The sequence below is a fragment of the Haliotis cracherodii genome, unplaced genomic scaffold, assembly GCF_022045235.1.
Source record: "Haliotis cracherodii isolate W230 unplaced genomic scaffold, xgHalCrac1.p SCAF_6, whole genome shotgun sequence".
Lineage (NCBI taxonomy): Eukaryota > Metazoa > Mollusca > Gastropoda > Lepetellida > Haliotidae > Haliotis > Haliotis cracherodii.
Genome location: NW_027266319.1, coordinates 22109192 through 22122449, shown reverse-complemented (window position 1 = coordinate 22122449; position 13258 = coordinate 22109192). Strand labels below are relative to the sequence as shown.

The 13258-nt window shown below is 42.1% G+C and overlaps 1 protein-coding gene across 4 annotated transcripts in view; it reads left to right on the top strand.

Annotated features, from left to right (window-relative positions):
* The window catches only part of LOC139446061 (dedicator of cytokinesis protein 3-like), a 166720-nt gene that overhangs the window by 71582 nt on the left and 81880 nt on the right, over positions 1 to 13258 (top strand). For all 4 annotated transcript variants that reach the window (XM_071227331.1, XM_071227333.1, XM_071227330.1 and 1 more), the window contains 10 exons: positions 1883 to 1973; positions 3649 to 3701; positions 4419 to 4524; positions 5294 to 5480; positions 7181 to 7299; positions 9229 to 9333; positions 10084 to 10182; positions 10706 to 10800; positions 11689 to 11767; positions 12635 to 12735. In XM_071227331.1, coding sequence (XP_071083432.1) covers positions 1883 to 1973; positions 3649 to 3701; positions 4419 to 4524; positions 5294 to 5480; positions 7181 to 7299; positions 9229 to 9333; positions 10084 to 10182; positions 10706 to 10800; positions 11689 to 11767; positions 12635 to 12735 — 1035 coding nt within the window. The remainder of the gene's footprint in view (positions 1 to 1882; positions 1974 to 3648; positions 3702 to 4418; positions 4525 to 5293; positions 5481 to 7180; positions 7300 to 9228; positions 9334 to 10083; positions 10183 to 10705; positions 10801 to 11688; positions 11768 to 12634; positions 12736 to 13258) is intronic.

Sequence of the window (13258 nt, the reverse complement as noted above, 5' to 3'; positions counted from 1 at the left end):
CATGTGAAGCACATCTGTCAACACTACAAGTACAGAGACACCTTCATGAACAGTCTGTTTAAAGGGGCACTGATCTAAAGCAATTCCCCACGACTGGTTGTTGCCTTTGTTATTGTTTTTTTCCCGTGAGTACCCGGATGATATAGCAGAAATCTAGACTAGTTCGCGACCTATGCTGCGCAATTCGTAAGCGCATTGGTCACTTTTATTGATATTATAAGGGTGTATGGTCACATTGATCAACAAAATGAAATACATTTTGGGAAATATTAAGGAAATGTAGGTATCTTTGTGGGTAGCATCGGTAATGGTGACGAAGTTTTGATAAGTCACTTGCTTGGTAATTGTGCGATTTTCGTTTACACTATTTTGACTTGCAACACAAAGTAAATATTTCTCCTGAGCATTGCTTATTTTTTTGTTTCTCAACTGATCACTTAGATTGTTTCAGGTGTTTCACATAGGTGTCAAGTCTCAAACTATTTTTATAACGTCCACGGTTCCTAAAAAATCCATTGAGTTAAATAACAATGAGCAATTAATCGAAGTATTATCGGTTAACCCTTTAAACAAAGTATGTTGTTTTTACATCGGCACTTCACGCCATGATATGAGTGTATGCCGTTTGTTTTAGTAAACCTAGATGATGTAAACACTCATTTTTGAGATATCCACCGTGCAAGATAACAGTGATTAATCAATCAACATATTTTTTTGGTTAATCCTTTGATGACCAGAAAGGTAAATCAACTGATCATTCATCTCTTGCTGGGCTGCCACATGCATATTACATAACACACATTCACCTCACTTCAAACCTGGATTTAGATTGAATAATTACCCCAGACACAATAAATGCCAAATGGGAACCTTCGTCAGGTTTTCGGAGTGGTGCTACCACTAATTATGCCTGTAATAAATTAATTAACTGAGCATCAAGTGAATGACGACAAATACACAAGTGTAGGGTTATACCAGAAAAGGGATGACAACAAGGGAGTAGTAATCGTATTATAGGCGCAATCCAAAATCCGAAAAAGCTTTCACTGTATGGATACTTTTTTTTTAAACTATAACAATCAGGGGTATTTCCAAATCACGAGAACCGATGAGCCCCGCCTTCTTTTTGTCTGTTTGTTTAGGCTGAAGAAATTAATTAACATGTGCCCTTTGTCACAATCTTTATTGGTTAACCAATCAGTGTTCAAAAATGGGTAAAACAAATATTGTCCCAAGTTTATTTAGCTGTCCTTGCAGATGGTATCCCAGTCTCTTGTCACGCTCAGTTGTGTTGCTTATCATCCGGGTACTCATGGAAAAAACAATAACAAAGGCAACAACCAGTCCCGGGGAATTGCTTTAGATCAGTGCCCCTTTAAAACAAATGAAATGAAATACCTGTATAGAAAATTGTGCTTCCTGTCCAGTTTGTTTTTAAAATTTGAATGGAACAAGAAATTTCTTGTGCATCATCTCCAATGTCTTTTTGTCCAAATTTTCCATATACGAACCCAACAAGGATGTATTTGTGATATTGTGTCATATTAAGAATGTTTTCATCTGTACAAAGTAGAATTGTACACATGAAGTATACATGAATTGAGACTTACCTTTCATTTTACTCAGAAATGTGTGAATGTATCTGTGTCTATTAATTATCATTAATGTTTCTTCTCATAGTGGTTTAGTTCCTGTGGGTGGGTGTTAACTTTAAAAAGGCCCTGGGGCCCGTTCCACAAAGCGATCTTAGTGCTATGATTGTCATAAGCCTATTTTAAAGTATGGGAGTTATGATCATCTTAGCGCTAAGATCGCTTTGTGGAACGGGGCCCTGATCTCAAAATCAGAAGATGTACAACAGTTTTGTATGTTACTTTTCCAGAGACCTTCTAAGTTGTCTTCATGAGAAGACGGAACTTGCAGTCAGCTGTGCTGACTTTGACAAGGAATATACTGTAGAAGATGTTTTTCAGGTCAGTGTATTGAAATTTGTCTAAATCACATGCTTTTAGACAAAATAACATCTTTTAGGCATATGAAAAGAATTTTCTTGTTTCTCAGGATCTGCCTGCCCCACTATTGTTTTGTATTTTTAAGCACTTAAAAACACCTTTTTCTTATTGTTCTGCAGGTGAAAAGAGGTCATGTGATACAATAGAATATAATTTTACTTCAAAAGATTTGTAAACACCTAAAGAAATATAAAGTTGAGAACCTCCCTGCTCACAATCAAATTTGAAAAAAAGTCATGAGAAACAAGACTGGCCATATTGATTTGAGTTTTTTAAGAACCATGAGGGCAGGCTGAAAAGTTCTAAGCCTAACTGTGAAAGACCCGTAGCAAGTCCATGGTTTTCATTTATTTTTCCACATAGCCCCCATCCAGGTTTACACACTTTTGCCAGCAATGCTGCAAGGCCTGGATGCCGGCCAAGAAGAAATTTTCCTTAGCCACCCTTAAAAGGTCATTCACAGTGGAAATGACGCCATCATGACCAGGAAAATGGCGACCGGCTAGTTCCTTTTTCATTTTGGGAAACAGGTGGAAGTCTGACGGGGCCACATCGGGTGAATAAGGGGAATGGTCAATGAGTTCGAAGCCACAATCATGGATTGCTGACATGGCAACCACCGATTTGTGAACCGGAGCATTGTCTTGGTGGAACAGGACTCCTTTAGTGAGCATTCCCCGTCGCTCAGCTTTGTCTCAACTTAACTGTCTCAGTAGGTCAGCATAATATCTTCATTTGATAGTCTGGCCTTTTTCAAGATAGTCAATCAGCAGGATACCCTTGGAATCCCAAAAGACTGAAGCCATCACCTTTCCAGCAGAAGCAACCGACCTGGCTTATTGGGGGGCTGGTGATTCCGGATGCTTCCATTGTTTAGACTGAATTTTGGTTTCTGGTTGAAAGTGATGAATCCAGGTCTCATCCATGGTTACAAAACCGGGCCAAAAAAAATCGTGATCTGCTTCAAAACAGCATAAATTGTCACGGGACGTCAGGAATCTGACACGTTTCTGATCCGCTGTCAAGAGCTTTGGCACCCATCTTGCAGAAACTTTTGTCATTTTCGACTCGTTGGTGATAATGTGCTCAACCCTCTCATGAGAGATGCCCACAACACTGGCAATATGTCGAGTGGCCAATCGTCGATCAGCCATCACCATGTCATGCACCCGGGTAATGTTTTCCGGAATGGTTGCTGTTGAAGGTCATCATCAAATCTCTCTCTGCCACGCTTGAATTCCGCAGCCCACTTCTTTACAGTGGAAAAGGAAGGGGCATCATCCCCTAAAGTGGAGACCATGTCAGCATGTATCTGTGTTGGAGTTAGCCCTTTCAGTTGCAGGTACTTGATGACTGCCCCATAGCCAGTTTTGTCCATTTCTGGTGATTTCAATGGGTAGGTTCACAAGATGGTCTGGTACAAAGACAATAGTAACACTACAGTTACAGTTCTTATGTCTATGATTCATTAAATGATTGTACTTGTCGGTGGCAAAATTTTGTTTCCATCCGATTGAGATATCTCACTTAGGCTTAGGACTTTTCAGCCAGCCCTCGTAAGTGAAGCGATGTAAGTAAACTCATGTTAAATACAGCAGTACATGCTTAGATTGATGTTTTGCTTGTGTTTGAACAGGTGCTAGAACAGATCTTCAGGTTTATAGAGAAGTCCTACAGGCTGTTCCAGGGGTGGGTAACTCTGCTCTGCTATTTACACTTAATGTGAACAGGAATGAATAGGGAAATGTAAGGCAGAAATAGTTTCACATTATCTGGCACTGACACATAAAAAAATCTTACATGAAAGCATTTTGTTTTTGCTGATCACAACACGTATATATATATTTAGTTCCACTTTTACCTGGAAACAAAAAAACTATTTTATAGTCATTTAAAACGAATTGTTCAGATGAACTAGCACTGCATGTCTTTTGAAGAAAACCAGGAGTTAAGGAGTTAAACATAGTATAATTATCATTAAAATGCCTGCATGTTATCGGAAATCTGCAGGCCACTGTAACTTGATGGCAGCCTGCTTTTTCCTAATGACAAGCTGCTATCTGTTCTATTGTCATGTAACGTCATTGGTGTCACGTTTCTTGTGTTGTGACATCATCCTATGTTATGTTCTATGGCATTGGTATGTTTATATCATTGTCCTGCGTTATGAGGTTCTTAATACAGTCACTAACCGTATGCTGCTGTTGTGGTTTTATTCCGTTAGGGATTAGCTACATATTCTATCTATATTAGCCCAATGACCCTGTCTGGCAGTTTATCGCAGACCTAGGACTTCTGCAAACAATAATGCCCTGAAAAATAACATTACCCTTACGATATAGCACTTAGCAAAACGTAAATGCAGTGATATTTCACAGTGAGTATGACAACATGTTGTTTCTGCAGACAATATGGAGTCGAGCCCGACAACTTCAAGCAGCTCCTGGGCAGTGTGTTTCGCAGCTATGGGAGAATCATGGCATCCAATGAGGTAGCCCTGCGTCGAGCACAGGTGAGTGAATGCAGGTAGTTCTGTTGTAATTCAAACACAACTCCGAGGTTTGGGTTGAAAATGTAAAATCTTGAGTGAGGGAAAAGCCCAAAGGCCGAAGAAACACAGGATTCGGAGGGTCTACGTAGAGGTATTCTGGACTCTGCAGTATGGTACGTGGGACGGATGAGTGAATGCAGGTAGTTCTGTTGTAATTCAAACACAACTCCGAGGTTTGGGTTGAAAATGTAAAGTCTCGAGCGAGGGAAAAGCCCAAGGGCCGAAGAAACACAGGATTCGGAGGGTCTACGTAGATGTATTCTGGACTCTGCAGTATGGTACGTGGGACGGAAATTAAGTATAACTTCAACGTTTAGAAAAAAACAATGGTGTTCATAAAGACTGCCTTTAAACATTATATGTTTCCAATAATTTTACTTCAAATCTCCACCCTATATTCTACAGTTTTTTTTATCTGTGATAAACATTCTACCTCTTTAGGGTAAATCCTGACGTGTCCTATAAGATTTGTGTGTAAAAGCATTCAGGATTCTAGGGTGAGCAAACAGAAAAAATTAGATGGAATTCAGAGAAGTGGTTGGCACCTTCTATGTTAGAACCATACCCATTCTCCTGGCTTTCACCAAAGTGGTGAATGTCTGATGCTTGCCTTACTTCAGGTTTTTATCCCACATCAAACTGACTCACTGTGATGTGACCGAAATTCTGTTCAAAACTGTTAAAACAGTCTCACACACTCTTATCATGGGTGGGTTGTCTTTCCCTGCAGGCGAAGCTGCTGAGGGAGCTGAACAAGACGTTCCAGCCGCTGCTGAAGCTCATCACCCGCAAGGAGCTGGCAGGTCTCATCCAGGAGATGTGCAGCAAGATGCCAAAGGACCTGCATCCCTTGCTGCTGGAGGCCAAGGTGCAGCTCTGTCGGGATATGGTCAACTCCGTGCTCTTCACAGAACAAGGTAGGTTGGGAGATGGTCAACTCTGTGCTCTTCACAGAACAAGGTAGGTTGGGAGATGGTCAATTCCGTGCTTTTCACAGAACAAGGTAGGTCGGGAGATGGTCAACTCCGTGCTCTTCACAGAACAAGGTAGGTCAGGAGATGGTCAACTCCGTGCTCTTCACAGAACAAGGTAGGTCGTGAGATGGTCAACTCTGTGCTCTTCACAGAACAAGGTAGGTTGGGATATGGTCAATTCCGTGCTCTTCACAGAACAAGGTAGGTCGGGAGATGGTCAACTCCGTGCTCTTCACAGAACAAGGTAGGTCGGGAGATGGTCAACTCCGTGCTCTTCACAGAACAAGGTAGGTCGTGAGATGGTCAACTCTGTGCTCTTCACAGAACAAGGTAGGTTGGGAGATGGTCAACTCTGTGCTCTTTACAGAACAAGGTAGGTTGGGAGATGGTCAACTCCGTGCTCTTTACAGAACAAGGTAGGTTGGGAGATGGTCAACTCTGTGCTCTTCACAGAACAAGGTAGGTTGGGAGATGGTCAATTCCGTGCTTTTCACAGAACAAGGTAGGTCGGGAGATGGTCAACTCCGTGCTCTTCACAGAACAAGGTAGGTCAGGAGATGGTCAACTCCGTGCTCTTCACAGAACAAGGTAGGTCGTGAGATGGTCAACTCTGTGCTCTTCACAGAACAAGGTAGGTTGGGATATGGTCAATTCCGTGCTCTTCACAGAACAAGGTAGGTCGGGAGATGGTCAACTCCGTGCTCTTCACAGAACAAGGTAGGTCGGGAGATGGTCAACTCCGTGCTCTTCACAGAACAAGGTAGGTCGTGAGATGGTCAACTCTGTGCTCTTCACAGAACAAGGTAGGTTGGGAGATGGTCAACTCTGTGCTCTTTACAGAACAAGGTAGGTTGGGAGATGGTCAACTCTGTGCTCTTTACAGAACAAGGTAGGTTGGGAGATGGTCAACTCTGTGCTCTTCACAGAACAAGGTAGGTCGTGAGATGGTCAACTCTGTGCTCTTCACAGAACAAGGTAGGTTGGGAGATGGTCAACTCTGTGCTCTTCACAGAACAAGGTAGGTTGGGAGATGGTCAACTCTGTGCTCTTCACAGAACAAGGTAGGTCGAGAGATGGACAACTCCGAGCTCTTCACAGAACAAGGTAGGTTGGGAGAAGGTCAACTCCGAGCTCTTCACAGAACAAGGTAGGTCTGGAGATGGTCAACACCGTGCTCTTCACAGAACAAGGTAGGTTGGGAGATGGTCAACTCTGTGCTCTTCACAGAACAAGGTAGGTTGGGAGATGGTCAACTCTGTGCTCTTCACAGAACAAGGTAGGTTGGGAGATGGTCAACTCTGTGCTCTTCACAGAACAAGGTAGGCAGGGAGATGGTCAACTTCGTGCTCTTCACACAACAAGGTAGGTCGGGAGATGGTCAACACCGTGCTCTTCACAGAACAAGGTAGGCCAGGAGATGGTCAACTTCGTGCTCTTCACACAACAAGGTAGGTTGGGAGATGGTCAACTCCGTGCTTGTCACAGATTAGGTAGGTCGGGAGATGGTCAACTCTGTGCTCTTCACAGAACAAGGTAGGTCGGGAGATGGTCTTACGCCTGTGTTAAAAGTATTCTGACTAGCATTTAGACAGTGTGTATCTGTACACCTGCCTTACACTCACACCTGCCATGTTGTGTTGCAGTGTCCAGGGATATTGTGTTGCCCATGTGTATGTCTGTCATCAAGAAATGCCTTATCACCAAGCGAGTTCTTCCTCTGGCATCACAGACTCTGGGAGACATCCTGGACCAGTTCCGAGAGGTCAGTATTACAGTGGGGTATTCTTTCTGTGTCGTGATAGTGGGGTTTTCTTTCTCTGTTGTGATAGTGGGGCGTTCTTTCTGTGTTGTGATAGTGGGGTGTTCTTCCTGTCTTGTGGTAGTGGGGTGTTCTTCCTGTGTCGTGATAGTGGGGTTTTCTTTCTGTGTTTTGATAGTGGGGTGTTCTTCTATGTTGTGATAGTGGGGCGTTCTTTCTGTGTTGTGATAGAGGGGTGTTCTTCCTGTGTTGTGGTAGTGGGGTGTTCTTTCTGTCTTGTCATAGTGGGGTGTTCTTCCTGTGTCGTGATAGTGGGGTTTTCTTTCTGTGTTTTGATAGTGGGGTGTTCTTCTATGTTGTGATAGTGGGGTGCTCTTCCTATGTTGTGATAGTGGGGTGCTCTTCCTATGTTGTGATAGTGGGGTGTTCTTTCTGTGTTGTGATAGTGGGGTGCTCTTCCTATGTTGTGATAGTGGGGTGTTCTTCCTGTCTTGTGATAGTGGGGTGTTCTTTCTGTGTTGTGAAAGTGGGGTGTTCTTGCCATGTTGTGTTAATGGGATGCTCTTCCTGTGTTGTGATAGTGGGGTGTTCTTTCAATGTTGTGATAGTGGGGTGCTCTTCCTATGTTGTGATAGTGGGGTGTTCTTTCTGTGTTGTGATAGTGGGGTGCTCTTCCTATATTGTGATAGTGGGGTGCTCTTCCTGTGTTGTGATAGTGGGGTGTTCTTTCTATGTTGTGATAGTGGGGTGCTCTTCCTGTGTTGTGATAGTTGGGTGTTCTTTCCATGTTGTGATAGTGGGATGTTCTTTCTGTGTTGTGATAGTGGGGTGCTCTTCCTGTGTTGTGATAGTTGGGTGTTCTTTCCATGTTGTGATAGTGGGATGTTCTTTCTGTGTTGTGATAGTGGGGTGCTCTTCCTGTGTTGTGATAGTGGGGTGTTCTTCCTGTGTTGTGATAATGGGATGTTCTTCCTGTGTTGTCATAGTGAGGATGTTCTTTCTATGTTGATACATGTCATTCAGGTGTTTGTATAGTGTTTACCTGTCACCTAGCTATAAATAGGGAGATATGTTCCCTGATAGCATGGAAATGTGGCATTTTCCTGCAACCTGGTAACGCTAACGTTTAATATATTGATGGTAATATCTACTGATGAATAGAAAGTGACAGCTAAAATGGGAAGCATAAAAGCAAGGGAGGTTCCTGTGTGTACAACAGTATGGTGAGTGTGAATGTGTTCTTGTGTGTACAACAGTATGGTGAATGTGAATGTGTTCTTGTGTGTACAATAATATGATGAATGTGAATGTGTTCTTGTGTGTACAGCAGTATGGTGAATGTGAATGTGTTCTTGTGTGTACAGCAGTATGGTGAATGTGAATGTGTTCTTGTGTGTACAACAGTATGGTGAATGTGTTCTTGTGTGTACAACAGTATGGTGAATGTGAATGTGTTCTTGTGTGTACAACAGTATGGTGAAGGTGAATGTGTTCTTGTGTGTACAACAGTATGGTGAATGTGTTCTTGTGTGTACAACAATATGATGAATGTGAATGTGTTCTTGTGTGTACAGCAGTATGGTGAATGTGAATGTGTTCTTGTGTGTACAACAGTATGGTGAATGTGAATGTGTTCTTGTGTGTACAACAATATGATGAATGTGAATGTGTTCTTGTGTGAACAGCAGTATGGTGAATGTGAATGTGTTCTTGTGTGTACAACAGTATGGTGAATGTGAATGTGTTCTTGTGTGTACAACAGTATGGTGAATGTGAATGTGTTCTTGTGTGTACAACAATATGATGAATGTGAATGTGTTCTTGTGTGTACAGCAGTATGGTGAATGTGAATGTGTTCTTGTGTGTACAGCAGTATGGTGAATGTGTTCTTGTGTGTACAACAGTATGGTGAATGTGTTCTTGTGTGTACAGATCTCGGTGCCTGATGGAGACAGCCAGTACGTCCTGAAGACCTTGTTCGACTTACTGATGCAGACCCTGTTGATCATGGACGAGGTGCAGCAAGAGGAAGCTGGGGTGAGGAGTGTTGATATAGCCGGGGTTCAACCCCTTAACATGAATATGTATTCATATTATTTGGAAAATTAACAAAATGAGGATTCCTCCACCAAAATATCTTAAATATATGACAACATCATATAGCTGCATTATATATGTGTATATCAAACAAAAAAAGGCAGATTTTGATTTTACAAAATATATTGTAGTTCCTGTGACAAGAAGTAATTCTTCTATTTTCTCCATGATCCCAGTTGGGCTGAGTGTCCAGGGGTAACTGATGATGTGTAGCCATTATCAGCCGTCTCTTGGGCCCGAGGGAATAAATTGCAAAATAAATCAGACTCAAGCCCAGAAGGATTTGGCAAGTCTAGGTTTCCTCAGCTATAAAGTCTATGGGCTTCACGTGGATTTTACTTTCCGTTTTGTTGATATATATTTTGAAATAAGATACTTTATTTTTCGTGACTAAATATTAGTCTAATGTAAAGTTATTATGAACTGTGAAATAGCCATGTCTACTAGGTTCTGTCTGCACTGGTTTGCCCCGATTAGATTTGTCAGCATCGTAACCATGCTCGTGGGTTTCATAAAAAGTGGTAAGCATCTAAGACCTGCATCACTTTTGACCTTCCTCCCATGTTAAGCTGACATGGTCTTGATATAACATGACTATGCATGGTGTGACAAGCAGCATGAAACCCAACTCACTCACTCACTCACTCACTCACTCACTCACTCACTCACTCTCTCTCTCTCTGTCTGCAGGGCATGATGATCTGCTGCCTCATGGAGCTCCTCAGGAAGATGGAGGAACTGCACTACACCACTCTCATGAACACCTACCCCAAGGGGAGACCACTCAAGGTAATCCGCCCGGTCCACAGGGCCTGATTTCTTGAAATCTGCTTTAGGCAATAACTCAAGACTTTTCTCTTTAATCTTTCCTTGAATTTGGTCATAATGTTGTTTGATGTCAGATTGATTGTTCATGACATGGAAATACCCAAAGCACTGTTCAAAGAGTCATACCCCACATTCCCATGAGCAGACCAGGGCCCACTTGCACAAAGCGTTCTTAGCAGTACGACTATTGTATTGTTAAAATATGGGAGTTCCGATCATCATAGCTACGATCGCTTTGTGCAAGTGGGCCCTGGACTTAGGGTGGTAGTTGTAGCAGTGAGTGTGTCTTGCAGGTTCAGTTGTGTGATAAGAAACTTATTGAATTAAGTTAATAGACACTGAATTCACCCTGGCTTAATGACCAGTGTGTAATATGTTCACTTGGTCAGTCAAAGGTTGGTAAGTGTCCAACTTCATGCATGATCTATGGACTTGGTGACAGTATGTTTGTGTGTGTGTGTCAAGGGTCGGGTCTGTATTTCAGGACTTCCTCATCCGTGTGCTGCTGGTTTTCCGTGACCTCATCAAGCGGCATGTGTTCCCTGCCAGCTGGACTGTCATGAGGATGGTGACCAACCAGTGAGTACCCTCCACCGTCCATCCCCACACTGGCATGAAGGCCCCATTGTCCATTGATGGCAGTTATGAAAATTGATGATAAACCAAACTGTGTTTGATTTGTTGAGATGGTATTTCCAGTATGTGCTCACGGTAATGTCTTTGTGTTGGAGAAAGTCATCAAAACTCATTGTGGTGTGTATCATGCACACACCCCTCAACACATCTGTGTTTTTTTGGAAAAAAGTGAGCACTGTGCTAGAAAAAATTGGTTCACAAAAATACAGAAAAATTAATTTTGGGCCAGTGTAGATTCTGAGGCAGAATAGACCTCCAGTTCATGTGCTTGTTGGGTAACTGACTAAATAAGGATTGGATGGTCACCGCTTTGTAAATGTTTTTTTGTCTCATGATGCCCATGGACAGTGAGGTAGCCTTGTGGTTAAAGCGTTCACTCATCACACTGAAGACCCAGGTTCGATTCCCCCAACATCGGTACAATGTGTGGAGCCCTTTCCTGGTGTTCCCCACTGTGATATTGTTGGAATATTGCGAAGAGCAGCGTAAAACCAAACTCACTCACTCACTCATGATACGCAGTGGCTTGGGCATTGCTCATGTTGCCAATAACTGGTTTGTCTGGTCCAGGCTCAAGGGCTGCAGTGTTGGGCTCTATTATTGCTGACTGGCATGGAACAATGCTGGTCCATTTACCTGTTTTGACTGCTGGATTGGTGTTCTGTTGGTGATAAAGTCAGCTCATTGATCATCACTTGTGATGAAAACGTGTAGGTTAGCATGGAATTTGAATTTGAATTTACCAATTACTATGGTGTTTCATGTCCTTTCATGTGCCTGTTCCATAGCTGACTGGTGTATTACAGCAAGCGTGTACTAATTTACTTTCAGCGTGATCCTGACCGCCATTCAGTACGTGGCCCAGTCCCTCACAGAACACTTCCTCACTGGGTCAGACTTTGATAACCAGGTGAGTTCCAGGGGAAGGGCAGCATTGTGTAGTCTTGTATGTCACGCATCCAATCATCTTCCCGGGGCAAGTGTGTTAACTGACTATAAAAGTCCAGTTTCCACCCTAGGCTGGTATTATGGAGTTACATTTTGACTGGACAAAAGAGTCTATGCATAATCCAATCACAATCGCTCAACAAAATCGAAATCCAGTTCGTAAACTGTCATGCAGATTTTGGTTGATTGCAGGATTTGCAAAGCATGTGCACCGCCAACTCTATGTCAAGATATACTTTCCAAATCTTTTCATGTTTTTAATCAAGGTGCTCACATGATTTGATGCTCTTCACGATGAAAGACCCATTTTATCACAATATACATTTTGATTATCGATCAGATCTTCTTGACCGGGCGAAGCCATTTTGTTTGAAGGAATGCAAGTGATATATATGAGGGGTTATGGAATCTGATTGGTTCATAGGAAAGGCATAGAAGAGACATAACTCGTAATAGCCACTGGTGGCGCTACGATCAAGCCCAAGAATTCCAACCTAGTTTGGCAAAGATGGAAACTGGACTTTGAAAGTCAGTTAACCCTCTTGCCTCGATCGGGAAGATGGCATCCATAGGTTTATGAGACTGTGAAAATCAGAAAGAAGAAATGAATAGTAACGTTACAGACATTTTGAAAATTGTGTTTAAAATTTGTTATAATGAAATGACAGCTGAATGATTCAGTTAATTCAGATTCATGTTAGATTCATGACAGAAGATACCTTTATTGTATGCATATTGGTAGAGTGTGAAAAAAAACCATACTCATTATCTGTAGGATAAATTGTTTTGATGCATGGTTGTGTGAATGTAATTGTGCTTTTTTTCCCAGTTGTGGAGCAACTACTTTGACCTGGCGGTATCCTTCGTCACTCAGGACAGTCTCCAGCTGGAGAGATTCTCTGATGCCAAGAGGAACAAGGTCAAGGACAGGTCAGGGCTCCATGTTTCACGTAGTAGAGAGAAATGTTGTTCTTTAATAGAAGTTGTCAGGTTAGGCTAGAGCAGTATTTAAAGTAGTAAAGGGCAGTATTTGAAGTCGTATAAAGCAGTATTTGAAGTAGTATAAAGTAGTATTTGAGGTAGTATAAAGCAGTATTTGAGGTAGTATAAAGCAGTATTTGAGGTAGTAAAGAACAGTATATGAAGTAGTAGAGAACAGTATTTGAAGTAGTAAAGAGCAGTATTTGAAGTAGTAGAGACAGGAATTTGAAGTAGTAAAGAGCAGCATGCGAAGTAGTATAAAGCAGTATTTCAAGTTGTAAAGAGCAGTATTTGAAGTAGTACAGGGCAGTATTTCAAGTAGTAAAGAGCAGTATTTGAAGTAGTAAAGAGCAGTATTTGAAGTAGTAAAGAGCAGCATGTGAAGTAGTATAAAGCAGTATTTGAAGTAGTAAAGAGCAGTATTTGAAGTGGTAAAGAGCAGTATTTGAAGTAGTAGAGAGCAGTATTTGAG